Source organism: Mixophyes fleayi, chromosome 3, assembly GCF_038048845.1.
Source record: "Mixophyes fleayi isolate aMixFle1 chromosome 3, aMixFle1.hap1, whole genome shotgun sequence".
NCBI classification, from domain to species: Eukaryota; Metazoa; Chordata; class Amphibia; order Anura; family Limnodynastidae; genus Mixophyes; species Mixophyes fleayi.
The window spans coordinates 202,615,977-202,630,916 of record NC_134404.1 but is presented as its reverse complement, the minus strand read 5'-3'; the positions used below and the strand labels follow the sequence as shown (position 1 = coordinate 202,630,916).

Genomic DNA, 14,940 nt, shown 5'->3' with positions numbered 1-14,940 from the left:
TTATGTAGATATTTATAAGATATAGTTATAAGTTATGTTAGTTATGTAGATAGTTATAAGATTTAGTTATAAGTTATGTTATCTCACATCAGTCCCTACCCCATTCGGAGCTTACAGTCTAAAATCCTAACATAGACACACACACAAACGCAGCCAGTTAACCGACTAGTATGTTTTAGGACTGTGAAAGAACACCGCAAAGGCACCGTGCTGCAAGGTCTTGTATCGTCATGACTGAACTTACAAGAAGATGCCTCAAGGAAAGTTGCAGAACTAGCACTCATACAGAAAGGCCTGACTCTTTCCTTGCCACTGCGTGTGTAATGGCATGTTGACAATTTAATTTTTTCTGCAGCTAACTGTGCCTTGATTACAGGTGTTTTTTAATTTACCAAGGAAAATTGAGTTTTTTTACATTTTGGTTTCCCTCACTTTAAAAACACTATGCACCTCAGTCTTTAACATAGGCTTTAGCAGATGACATAGAGGCATTCCTATCATCATGACTGGTGCTAGCAGCTGCTTGGTGCTACTGGTCTGTTCTCGACTGATGTGGATCTATATCGATGGCACAGTACAATATCACTACACTTTAAAGAACACTGCCAGGCCTATTAATAATGCTATGACACAATACAATGTGAGTATAGACTTTGAAAAAGAAATTCAAGGCCGATTACTTCTGTTGAAGCATTGAACACTGGCAACTATTTGGGGGTGAGCTATGGCACAGTATTTTGGGCGAAAGTATATGAAAATCATATTGTGACCTGTGAGGTGCTAAAAAATTTACTGGAAATGACTGGACATTAGTGTTATTGAGGTTAATAATAATGTAGGTACAAAATAATAGCTAAATTATGTGATTTTAGCCCAAAATGTGGCATTTTCTAAAAAAAAAGCAAACCAAAACACGCGAGGGCGGTTTTGGCAAAACCAAAACCCGAACATAATCCAGATCCAAAACCAAAACCAAAACCCAGGGGTCAGTGAGCATCTCTACTGGAAACAACAAATAAACTGTGAGAAATAATGCAAGGATCCACACTGTAAATCAGTATATTGGTTTAGTACAGTATAAGTACAATGATTGTATATTCATGCTTTTTATTGCTATGATATAAAATATTAAGCTAATATGCAGTCATAACAATGTGTGTGTGATGGAACCCTGGTAAACAGAGTGTATGGTGGGGTCCAAGGTTTATACCAAAGCACTATTATTGGAATATAAGTTAGTACAGTGGTTATTTAAGGTAAAAAGCCTGTTTAAGTAACTAATGAAAGTTTAGGGAAACATAGCTACTATGGGGCACAAGAGAATGGAATAGTAATCTGAGTAATCAGAATTTAGATGGTGGCTTCTGGTTGCGTTTTATGCAATGGAAGGTACTCTAAAGGAAAACACAATGGGCTTGAGTTATTAAGGAGAGCAAAGCAAAATAAAGAGTAACTTTGCACCTTGGCAAAACCATATTGCATCGGGGAAGGGGGGGGATACATTTAAAAGGTGGGGACAGATTTATATTTGGGATAAGACATGTCCTAGATCAACTTAAATGTCAATGTAAAAATAAAGCCATCAAGTATTTGTGTGCTACATAAAAAAACAGCCTGTATTTTGCTTACATTCAAAGTAATAAACTAATTTCCACCCCTTGCATTGTAACATGGTTTATCCAGGATCAAATTCACTCCTTTTTTGCCTTGCTCTCCTTAATGACTCAGACACAAAAACTCAAAGCACAAAAGCAGAAGAAAGCCAATTTTAAGCCTTTTATTTTTAAGTTTCATTTCTATTATCTCTAAAAAACTTGTGCTGTATCTTACCTCACTGAAAAAAAGTGTTTTGTCTGAACAGAAAATGTTGGGAATTTACTAAATTGCTACATGTAAGCTATGCCCTGGTACAGCATAAAGAACAGACGCAATCTAGTTAAATTTATTGGAAGTTGCTATGCTATGCAATTAAGTAAAATAAATAGGAAAACCATAACTAGAAAACCTGTAATGAAATTATTTATTGTATTTAAAGTTGTTACAGAAGCCAAAGTAGGCGCATTATAGTACACATACAACGAAACAGCATTTAAAAAAACCATAAAGGAAGCAGCAGACTTATAAAAAGTCATGTGAACTACAAATATAGAGAACAAATATATAGAACAGCAAAATGTTATTAAATGGTTTGCAAGTATTCTCATTTTATATTGCACTGTCTAAAGCATGCCCCACAGCTTGTGTCATGTTAATACATTGCTATAGATCCAGCACTCACATTCAGCAAATGAAATATAGAAAACTAGACAACTAGAAGTGAATCAATTCATCCAATTCTGAAATTCAGTTCAGATTTGCGCAATTAAAATCGCTGGAGAATGAGGCTAATCCCAGTGCATGGAACATAAAGAAGCCAATCAGCAAACACCCTGCTTTATTCATTTGGTACTGTATTAAATACAAAACCAATTGTTTCTGTACTTGTTATTACTCATACAGGCGTTCAAACACATTACCTGCTATCTTAATTGGTTAATTTTTTTACAATACGTTGACTGGCAAACATTATTTTTTTTCTCCACTTGTCATTAGCACTATTATCTAAGTGTACAAATACCCAGACAGTTATTGTTTTCTTCATCATCATTTATTTATATAGCGCCACTAATTCTGCAGTGCTGTACAGGGAACTCACCCACATATGTCCCTGCCCCAATGGAGCTTAAAGTCTAAATTCCCTAACACACACACACACAGACAGACCAGGGCTAGTTTGATAGCAGCCAATTAACCTACTAGTATGTTTTTGGAGTGTGGGAGGAAACCGGAGTACACCCATGCAGAGACGGGGAGAACATACAAACTCCACACAGATAAGGCCACGGTCTGGAATCAAACTCATGACCCTAGTGCTGTGAGACAGAGGTGCTAACCACTAAGCCACCATGCTACACCGTGCTGCCCGTGTTTTTCAGATTGACATGGATAAAATGATAATGGTCAAGTGCATCATAGGTACACAATGGGCAGTTGAGGTCACTGGGGAACAAAGTTCAGGATGCCAGCCTTTAAGCAACAAATAAAAATCCATCATGTTGTCCTTTAGAAGAAACATACAAGCCCTGCTAAACCAGCTTGTAGTCCCAAAAATCAAAATGAACCTGGTATTATCCTTGGTGGTAATTAGGGTGATGATGATGTACATGTTTATTGTTCTTTGACTAAAGCTGCACTTGATGACATTTGTAAAGTCTAATGCTTAACCCTGCCAACCTCACAGGATTTGGCCCCCTGACTGTGATGTGAATAACAATGTCTGCATGTTCTGACATACATTTCTCTCATGACATCATCTTAGGGTAATATTTAATTTTGTGGATACAACTCTTGTGTCTTATAACACTCTAGCTTAGCTGGAGATAACAATGGTCCCAGAATGCACTTCATTAATGTATATCTAGCGATGTTTGATAATGGAGTTAATGTGAATGTGACAATATAGTGAAACATCACAATGTATTGAAAATACTTCATGTATGATCTCCACTATTAGGAGGAATACTATTTGTAATCATACATTGTGATATAAAAGCATGTGTGGGTGATCTCCACTATAATAAGCAATAGAATCTGCAATTATGCAATAATGTGTTTTGATGTCAAAGGATTGAATGATTGGAGATGGTCCATAAACTCTTCAGTTTGATATGCTAGATATATAAAGTTATTTTGGTTGAGAAGCAATGGAATTTGACCCTGCTATGTCTATATCCATCATAATAACACATTAAGTATGAAGGGACTTTTTAGCTGATACTATATTTGGATGCTCAAAATGTAAAATGTCTAAATTACCATGATACATTGTAATTATCATGATTAATAACAGGGTCACAGATGAGTTTTTTTTTTCATTCACAGAAGGTGCAGCAGTAAAAAATTATATATATATTTTAAGATATCTTTTACAGATAAGGGAGCCTTGTGATTTTAATTACTGTGATCCTTTTCATTATTTAACACTGCACATTCATTCTTACATGTTTTCATATTTCGTAATGACATATTTTTTGGGGAAAGTTACATGCTTTTAATTATATTTATAAAAAGGCATCGAATTATAATGTACATAATTTTTTTATATATGGTGATTTTGCTCTACTGTAATGAGTGCCTACAATTTTGAATTACTTTTTCTTTTTTCCTTTTTCCTATATTATCATTCTGGAGTGCACCCTTGATAGATCAATTAATAGATATGTCCATCTTGAATATTTGGGAATTTATATGAATCTCAATGGTTACAGGGATAGAAAGTTAATAAGATATATGTAAGCATTCTTGTGTTTTCATTTTTGAAAGTTAGACAATTGATTAATTTCCTAGCAGCTTATAGACCTTAAAAATAAATAACTACAAGACGGTCCATTCATTGCAACAACAGACTAGCCACAAGCCATCATTGGGAACTTTATTGTTTTTTGGAATTATCAAAAAATATATTGAATGCATAATGCAGACTATATATGGCACCACATTTTTTTTTGTATGAATCATAATGCATGAAATTATGTTTAAAACTTATACAGTTTTTTTACATATTTTTGCTTCCAATGATCACAAAGGGCCTGATTTAGAAACTGCGACTTTTGCGTAGGTGTAAGAAATGGTACCTCAGCTGAGCAACTTTGATTCTATCATATAGATACATAAGGAGTAAAAATGCAGCCATCATCATCATTAACTTAATTGCACCAGACCAATGGGACATGCAAAGATACACCTCCTAGAATGCATATCTTAACGATGCAAGTTAAATTCTCTAAAGTGCATGTTTGGCATGAGTCTCCATGCTCTTGCTGTACAGACCTTACATGAAAACACCCCTGATCTGCCTCTTCAAGTGCAAGTGGCCACAAGTGCAACTTAAAATAAGGAAGTTATGTGCATGCGCAGTGCAATTAATTTTTATGCAGGCAACATATTTTGGGAAGCAAACACTTACGTTCATCTCTAAATCAGGACCAAAGATAGTATATAAAATAATAAACCACAATAGTTAACAAGAGTAATAAAAATCATAACATTTAGATAAGAAAGGGAATGGACTTGTGCTTTAAAGGGGGTAGTCCACATTTGCACTACTGCTGCTTCCTATAACATTACAGCTTACTCATAGCACATAAGGGGCCCTGGGAGCTTCTATGGTGGCTTGAAGCTTTGAGCCATACTACAAGATGTTCAAAGTCATCCATAGCTTTTCAATAGTGGAGCTTCTATAGTGCTTTGTTTAAAACTATGAATTAAGTCCTCCAGCACCCAGAACCACGACTTAAGCTGACTATTGGCTCTGGTAATGAAAAGTTCTATTTGCAATATGGTGAGGTGGGGTAAAGCAAATTGTAAGATAAGGAAATAATCTTGCCACTTATCCACAGCCTACATGTTTTATGCATTTAATTCAAGACAGTGTAGACTATCAAATAATGCTTTATTATTTTCAAGTGCAGATTTTATTATGAAAACCTGTGTAGAATCCTGCAGTTTGCTGTTTAGGAAATGTGGATTGATGCCAAAGCAAGATTCACTACATATATTGGTGGTGTTTAGTAAAAAAAAAAACCACACACATTAGGCCTGATTCATTAAGGGAAGTAAAGCAAAAAAAAAGAGTAACTTTGCGCCTTGACAAAACCATGTTGCATTGGAGAGGGATGTAAATTTAAAATGTGATGACAGGTTTATAATTGGGGTATGGCGTGTCCTACATCAACTTTAAATTTTAGTGTACAAATAAAACTATCAAGTATTTGTGTGCTACATGAAAAAACAGCCAGAATTTACCTTGGGGAAAATAATATACTAATTTGCACACCTTACAATGTAACATGGTTTTGTCCAGGAGAAAACTTACTCCATTTTTTTGCCTTAATTTTCTTAATGACTCAGGCCCATTATCTTTTGGGTCACTTTCTTGCTATTTCAATAAAAACAAACACTTTTGGGTTGCTGTGTCAGGAGGTGTAAGTAATATAATAGTATTATTTCAAATGCAAAGTCGTCTGAATATAATAATGTATAATTTGTGTTGGAATGTGACCTTCTCAAACAGAGAAAAAATTGGCACAGCACAGGGACGAGAAAAGCCTCAGCGGAGAAGGAGTTAAAAAACAACATGCCTTACGGCACCATGCTTTCTTGACATAATGTAAAAGGATTATTAAGAGCAAGTTTCTCGTGTGTTATAGATCATTATAAATAATCAGAATCTGCATTATGTCTTTTCCAGAGCAAGATGTCAAGGCTGAAAAATCTGCCCATGAACAAAAGTCATGTATGTAATCTTCTAAATTATACATACCATTGTATATATAAAATATTTATTACAAATAAATTAATTAAATAACTAGAAAATGTTTCTTTGGTAAAATAAAATACATAAGTAACTACAAAAGAATTATATGTAGAATGATTTCCACAGAATGAAAGCAGTAAGATCTTGCCTACAACTCTTTGGTTCAATAAGAGTGAATGCAGGATGTTCACAGAATATTTGCCAAAATGGTCCATGTCAGGGGAAAAAAACAAAAGCTATATCTATACCTAACCTAGTTAGACTTGGTACATGCTATGCTAACTTTTTCACTTAAATTAATGGTTCACAAACTTGCATAACAATATAATGTATTAATCACATTTCTAGTAAAAATACCACTTTTTTTTGGTAATATATGCAATTGGGATTCTGTTCCACTTCTGTCTGTCTTATGCATGAAATCAGAAGTGAATATAGCAAAGCTTGTATATAATGTAAAAGAGAGTTTCATGTAAAAGTAATGCAATACCCATAGTTATGTTGTACAGTATATAAACATGTAAGACAATTGCCATGAATCAATGGTAAAATTAAGGTTCCTCTATTTGTTGAAATTTAGTCAATGCCATAATGCACAGTGAGGACCTCATTTAGAGTCGGACGCAAAGTCTGTGTAAGGAGTGTAAAAGTGGGAGTGTGCCGCAGCTTGGTAGGGTATTACGAGTTGCAAGAAAACCCCAGTTGAGTCCCACTTGTAATACCCTATCGAGCTGGAGCAGTTCTTGCAGTTACCTAACGCTTGCGCCACCTAATTCCTGCCGCACAGCTTTAGCCCTGTTTTGGCGTGTGTTACGTGTGTTACGTCTGCGCCTCACTGCGACTAGGATGCATTTACATGGTCATGCCTTCACAATTCCGTGTTCCTCCCATTCTCTCGTAGTGAGTCACAAGCTGTCGCAAGTGTTAATTGCGTCCAAGATGCAGGCGGATTTGGAGCTTTCTGCACATGTGTGATAGTGTTTTTTGGTTAGATGCGCATAAATCGGACTTTGCGTCCCACTCTAAATGAGGTCCTGTATGTCACTTAGCCTTTCAAGCAGGGTTGATTGACCTTTAATGTCACCAAAGAATTTTCTGGCGCGCAATAAGCCTGTGGACCTCAATAATATAGTTCATAGAAGGAAAACATTAGAAAATGTACATTCTTTCCCTCTTAAATCACAAATTAATTAAGTGAATAAGTCCATAATGTAGATTATTATGCATTTATGGATAACATGTTCGTGTTACATAATGTCAGTCTGAATGCTTCCAAGCTTAGAACATAAGCTAAATGCCTTATCTGGTACTAAAAATATAATTAGGGCAGGGCCATAGGTTTAAGTATAGCTATTGTGTAGTCCAAATGATGGGTCATATTCCTTGACGTCGCTACATTTTTTTTCTGTAATGTATTTTGTACACACATACAGTTATAACATTTATGTGCCCTTATTAATGGAAATACTTTGGCAGCGCTGATCCCATAAGTGGCAATTTTAGAAATGGCAAAGTACACATATATGCTTATGAAAAATATTTTGTTTTAGTCCAATCTTGCTGATACCAAAAGGTAATGTCCACCCAAAGTTTTTAATAGTTTAAAACAAAATAATGTGCCTTGATTTTTGTGGCTTTTTTGTATGGATCATAAATTATTTATTTCAAATATTTTATTTTGATTTCACATGGTCAAAAACATTTTGCAACTTACAGTACATGTTGATGCTTGTTATGGCCTCATTCATAAACAGTGAGCAAAAAGAAATTGTGATGGCATATTAGAGGTTAGATTGATATTTTAGAGGATTGTCTCGTCAGAGAAAATATGTGTGTGACATTATACTAGACACTAGAATGTAACAATTACACTAAATATCAAGGAAGTGAATATGTATAGCAGACTGATTTCCTATAGTAGTTACTGCAATCTATTCAATATAGCTAATGATAGTGTTAAAAAAATAACTTTGAGGAGAGTACTCAGGAGGTTAATAGATGCTAAGGCTTTTTTTCCTCTGTTTTTTTTTTAAGAAAAAAAAAGCAAAGAAATTAGATAGTCTGTATATAGCAAGAACATAAAAAAAATTGTAATAGAACTGGCCTGTGCATATTATATATTTTTAGGTGGCCTTTGACAACAGTGACAAGTAATAACTCCTTTTACACATACAGATCAATCCCAGCTCATCCCACTCGCTTGAGTAATAATACTCATATAGTCAAGAAAAGTTTTACTACCAACAACCATGAGAGTGTGAATATCCTAAGGTCTAACTCTACATTTGTGGGAAAAACCCAGCTAACTAAAATGATCTATTTACAATGTTGTTTTTAACTTACTCTTTTTACAGTGGTTTCTAATTATAGCAATTTTATGTCACTTTATTTTACTGGGGACATGTAGTTTTACTTACATAATACAAATAAAAGATGAACTAGAGGTAAAATGCATATTGCCAGGAATTTCTATTGAATTTCTATTGAAGTACAAGCCAGGTATGAAAGGAAAAAAAATTGTATATTTGACTAAGCAAGAGTATGGACAATTTCAATATCTTCTGGTATGGTTGCTAGGATCCATAAGCTTTGCTAAATTATATTATATAAATTATATTTTATGAACAACCAGTAAATGACAATGCATGCAGAAGTGGAGTGCATCCAGCACTAAAATGCAAACAAACTGGCAACCAGTAATGCGCTCACGTCTGAAGTGGCACACAAATGACTCATCCAAGCCTAATCACATTTTCTATATAACATGGTCCTTTCACTGATATACTTGCCAGATCATTGCACTTGAGTGCCTATAATCCAGCTGTTTATGCTTGATCTTCCATGTAACAAACTTGGCTTGTTTGATTCAGCTTTGACATTTTGCTTTATGACCCTGGAGACATCTCTGTCTCTTTCTGTGGTACAAACCATTGGGATCCTTTTCATTGTGTACTTTCCATAGGCAAATGATTACCGCTAAGTGAATCATTTATTTAGGAAAGGGGGCCGCTAGTGGTGAAGCACACACTATCTTGGTCACTTGTGTTTATAGCAGAAATCAGGGAAAAACATGATCGAAACATTACGCTAACACTGTTTGATTTTAAAATGCGGAGGTAACACTCTCACAGGACATCAACAGATCTGCTAATTGAGAGAAGGGTACCTTTTTGTGTGGAAATGGCCTTTCATTTTGCTATAATTGGTATATTTAAAATTAATGTAATGCATTTAAAATATAACATTTTAATACCTGCATTTATGTCCTTACCAACATAATTAGGCACGCATCCTATTAAGACGTTTCTGTATCTTTAAGTGCTTCCTAACACTTATAAAGTAAGACATGGTTTCTTTGACAAAGAACAGCAATCAAAATGGCATAGCAATCAACTTTATAGGCCAAATGGTTTACTTAGTGTTTTTTCCTGTAAGCGCACAAGACACACAAACTGTGTACAGCTTCAATATTACTTATTGCAAGTGTGCTCATGTAAATAGTATTATTTTTGTCTCAAATATTAATGTCACTACAAATTTTGAGTTTTGTGTGATGTGAAAACGCACAGCATGATATCTGCAACCCTTTAAATCTGTGTTCTGCTCAGTTACTGTACTGCAGACTGTTATGTATTTGGATAAAGGTACAATCCCTGACCACTTCCCACACACTACATAATAAATCATGTTTTTCCTTTATAAAGGCATAAGACCTTTAAACGAAAACCAGTATAATAATTCTGAACACTGGTTGATCACAGTTGTATCTGTTACCTGAGAATATGGATTGGACCTTAGCAAATACTTTCTAACTCTACATGCTCTTTGCATCTGCAGACTATATAACATTAAGAAAAGCAGGACTTCACTGTCAATGTGTATAATTAATATGTAACTATTTGCTTTTTGTGTCTCTATGGACGGGAAAATCTCTCCATGGTTGTGCTTTTAAATTAAAAATGCTTTTATATGCTGCTCTGTAACTGTCTTTTTCTTGTGTTTTTTTTATTTTTGACTTGATCGTTTGTGTAATTGTAATGAAAAAAAAGCTGGTGCTAAGCAAATAATAATGTATAATATATTCTGCAAGCTTAAATGCTTTATACTCATTTACTGTTATTAAACTTTTTTTTTTGTTAGAAAACAGCAGTACGGCTATTATTTTTATAACATTTTGCAACAAACATTTCTTATACTGATACAGTATACATGTCATATTTATCTGGTTACTGTCAGATGGCACAGTGAATATAACGCAGATTGCGCAATCTTGACTCAGCACTGCTACCAAACAGTCCTTATTCTATCTTACAGTCTACTATGAAATAAGCAAATGTGATTTTCACCTGTGCTAGTTTGGATTGTGTAAGGTGAACCACACAGCATATAAAAGCTTACTTATAGAGGCCTAACACTTAAAGCCCTTGCCTTAATTAATTAGCTTTAAATGCTCTTCTGCATATTTTTCTAAACATATTACTTTATTTTTTTGCTCCCTTCCATTATTTCAATCATATGTTTACATCATGAAACAGCATTGTTTAACTTCCCTTGGATATGATACAAAGCTGCTCTGTGGACATCATTATACTGTATGCAATGCAATGAGCATAACAGAACTGTGTCCATACCAGGGCAATGAAAATACAACATCCACTGTTCCTGCTGATATAACAAAAATCACTATATTTATTACAGTTGCAGGTTTTATCCACAAGAAACAGCCTGCAATTATGTGGTGCAAATTTAAAAGCTGTCATATAGCAGCCTGATTTACTCGCAATAGACTGGTAAAATTTAATCTGGCAAGTTATTGGTTATATGTTTTTATCATGTTATTAACTCAATTCTATTCTAATTCTCTTTTTATTTAAAAATATAAACAATTGTTATGCTGTGAAAATAAGTAAGTATAGTTGAACTGTTATATTTTTCATTAGGAAAAATGCATTTATTTTAGGTCATATCAGTAGAGCTAGATCTGATGGTCTAGTCCTCAATACCTACATTACTATAGGTCATGTTTTAAAATTTTCCTTACACCACTGAATTATTCTATTTGACATATTGATTCTTTACCCTGACTGCTCTTACTGAAAGCATGACAATATAGATGTCATGGAAAATTGTCAGTCACAGCGGCCCTAAAAGCCAATAAATGACTAAATAAATTAATGTAAAAAAATTGTGCTTCCCCCACACCCCAAACAGCACAAGGTTAAGCCGTGTGGGAAAGGGTGCACACCTTTTTTTAAGTTAATATTTTTTACATGTTCTTTAATACACTAAGGTCTCTTGGAGATCTATCACACCAAGAATTATATACCATACTGGGTATGGTTCAAAACCCCCAAACATAAAGTGTCATGATTGAAAATCCTCTTTTAAATACCGGGGGGGGGGGGGGGGGGTGTGCACCCACACATAATATAATTTACTGAAGGAAAGAAGAAAAACTGAGAAGTATGTCAAAATGGGTCACTCCAAGGAACCAATTCTTGACAAATAGAAAAATTTGTTTAAAAAAAAATGAATACTTTATTGGCATACTCTAAAATCTAACCTTGACTAAGCTGCTAGCGAAACACTCGTCGACGACATGCCACGCTCACTACTACTAATGTGAAATGTGAAATTATATAACTTCTTTCCAATGAAATCTAACTTCTAATTATACGTTGAATAATTTTGGAAATAGTGTGAATTGAACCCGGTATGATCCTGTTTTAGGGAAACTAACTTAAATAGCTGCTCTCCGCTCTAGGCGAATCCACTGACAGCTTAACGGCTGGATGAGCTATTAATTATATTTGGAAAAGGCAGCTTTCAGAGACCGATATATGAGAAAATTATCCATTGGACCAGATTTGAATAGTCTCCTGATTATATATAAGCTATATTAAATACTTCAACAAAATAGCTTATTATCTCCATAAATTTAGAATTGGCTGATTGAATTATCATATCATATGGGGATAGGCAGCGTTCTATTGACTCATGTATGAGAGAGTTTCTAATTAGATTAGATAAGAACAGATCTTTTTAGTTGTACAGCTGGGTGTTTTTTTTTAGAAAACACAGAAATAAGGAGACTACCCTATTATTACATACCTAATGTCATAATCTACCGACTGTGGCATTAGGAGCAACTTGAAGGGCAGAATTAACCTTCTCTGAAATAGGAGATATTATATATCAGGATATAATTTGAGCTATTAATGTATCAATCAACAGTCATGTATCTTTATTAAGAGATAATCATGATTGTAGTTTGACTGCATTATCCTGAATAGTGTACCTACTTAATATTGGTGAATTAATTTTGGAATCTCAGCAACACAGTTGGTTACTCCTATGAATATGTAATAAGTCAGGGTTGGAATCAAACATTTATGACACATTGGCTATGACGTATCAAGGTGTTACATATGTAGAAATACATTAGTAAACATGTGCATTTCCTCTCTTGGTAAATAACTCTGATTATGGTCCAATTTCTCTTTTGGAGAATAACTCAGATTATGGTCTAATTTAAATCTCCTGAACTCGGTGGATAAAGGTGCAGGTGGCTTATCCTCTGAGACATAACACCTTATACCACTAAATTTGGAATAGGTATGGGTCACGATGTTTCATTCAATTATCTAACATTCTTTTACCATATTGATGTCAATAACACTGAAGCTGAAGTGGACATTATATAGAGATAATTTGGGAGTAGTGAGGTGGTTAGCAGCTTTTTGCAGTTTTTTTTAACTATTTGATTTGTACTTTGGGAGTCATATTTTATTTTCATTTTTTAATATTTCGCTAGCCTTTTCTCTTATATTTTAGAGTATACCAATAAAGTATTAATTTTTTTAAACAAATTTTTCTATTTGTCGAGAATTGGTTCCTTGAAGTGCCCCATTTTGACATATATCTCTGTTTCCCTTCTTTCCTTCAGTCTCCTAGAGATCCATCTGCGATTGCTTTCAACTCAGAATAGCATTTAAAGAGTGTGAGCACACCTTGCTAGGCTCGCCCACTAACCTTCCCATCCCACCTCTCTAAGCGCAGAGAGGTGCAAGGGGGAGATCAGTCTCAGTCAGAATGCAAAACTGAGACGGATCCTTGGCTATAAGTGCTATTTGCGTTGATGAGTTGGACTTGCATCCTACTTTAAATCAGGCCCTATGTTGGTAGTATATATGATCATTAACAGCTGGAACCTATATTGCCATCACAATAGTGATATTGTCAAAAAATGCATGCTGTTAAACTTATATTAAACTAACTATTCATGTGTGCTTTACGCAGTTTTTTAGTTGGTGACTTTCAAAAAGCTCTGTGAAAAGGCGAGCATGGCTATGACAACAGCAAATTGAATGACAATACTTGTGAATAGACAATTTTCACAACAAATGTTAAAAGTACAAATACATTGTTAGGAAAATATGGGTAAAACTTTAATACGGGTATACACTTATGGGTATACATTTTATGGTGTGTGCAAAAGTTACTAATTCTGAAATCTGTTGAAAAATTACAGTATATACTCTTTTTGAATAGCTTATTGCAGATGGATATTATCTTGCATAAGTTATTAACAAAGGTGTTGTGAAAATATCACACAAAAAGAAATTGGGTTTGAGTTGAATAGAGATGTGCATCTCTTCTTTTTAACAAATTAGATCCATCTATGAGAGCATAGATATATTTGCTATTGAAACAGTATTATATCATAATAAGTATTGTGCCATAAACATGGAACTTACAAATTGCTATTTAATAACATAAACATACAAATGTAAATCACAAGATACTATACCAGCACAGTAGTTTTTAGAGAGAAAAAAAAACATTTTACAGGACAAAAATGCCAACAAATATTTTATTAAATATTCTGAAAACATCTTGATAAATATGGAAACTTACAACTAAGACTCATTTCAAGACATCTAAATAAGACAAAAAGAGCTTAGGGCTTTTTTAGTGCATTTGTTCATTTCTATCCATCTTGAATCCTATTAGTCAAGCTGCATAATTTAAATCAGGGGCCTAGATTAATGAACTCTATAAAGGATACATAAACAAACAGAATAAAAAATATGAAAACAAATATTTACTTAGAATAGCTGAATCAGTTATACCAAGCAAGGCATTGCTAATAGAGTCATACTAACACAGGTCCAATAGTAACTGCTATTGCACTGATAAAAATAGGGGAGTCCTCTTTCAGTCTTCAGTCAGTCCTAAAAAAACTTCATACGTAAAACAAAAACAAGATTTTGGCAAAAATAATGTTGTTTTAGCTCTTTTAACTACCTCAGACCTTGAAAAATATATAAATATTAGGTGTCAAGACAAATAAAATTGAGGATAATTTTACAAATACAAGGGGTTGAGATACATTTTCTGTATTTTTTCTAAATATTATGTAACTATCAGAAAGATTATGTAAAAGTATATTTTTTTGCCAACCTGTCTAATTTCCGCATTTAATATGCTACCAAAACAAAATAAACCACTAGATTACACAAGTAAAAACTTATTCCCAACCAAAATTTTCTAGACAATTTGAAACTAAGTTTATTATTATTCAT

The 14,940-nt window shown here is 34.0% G+C and overlaps 1 protein-coding gene across 1 annotated transcript in view; it reads left to right on the top strand.

Annotated features, from left to right (window-relative positions):
• LOC142143217 (uncharacterized) overlaps positions 1-14,940 on the top strand; it is a 78,887-nt gene that overhangs the window by 31,870 nt on the left and 32,077 nt on the right. The window contains exon 16 of the mRNA XM_075200929.1: positions 6,290-6,334. Coding sequence (XP_075057030.1) covers positions 6,290-6,334 — 45 coding nt within the window. The remainder of the gene's footprint in view (positions 1-6,289; positions 6,335-14,940) is intronic.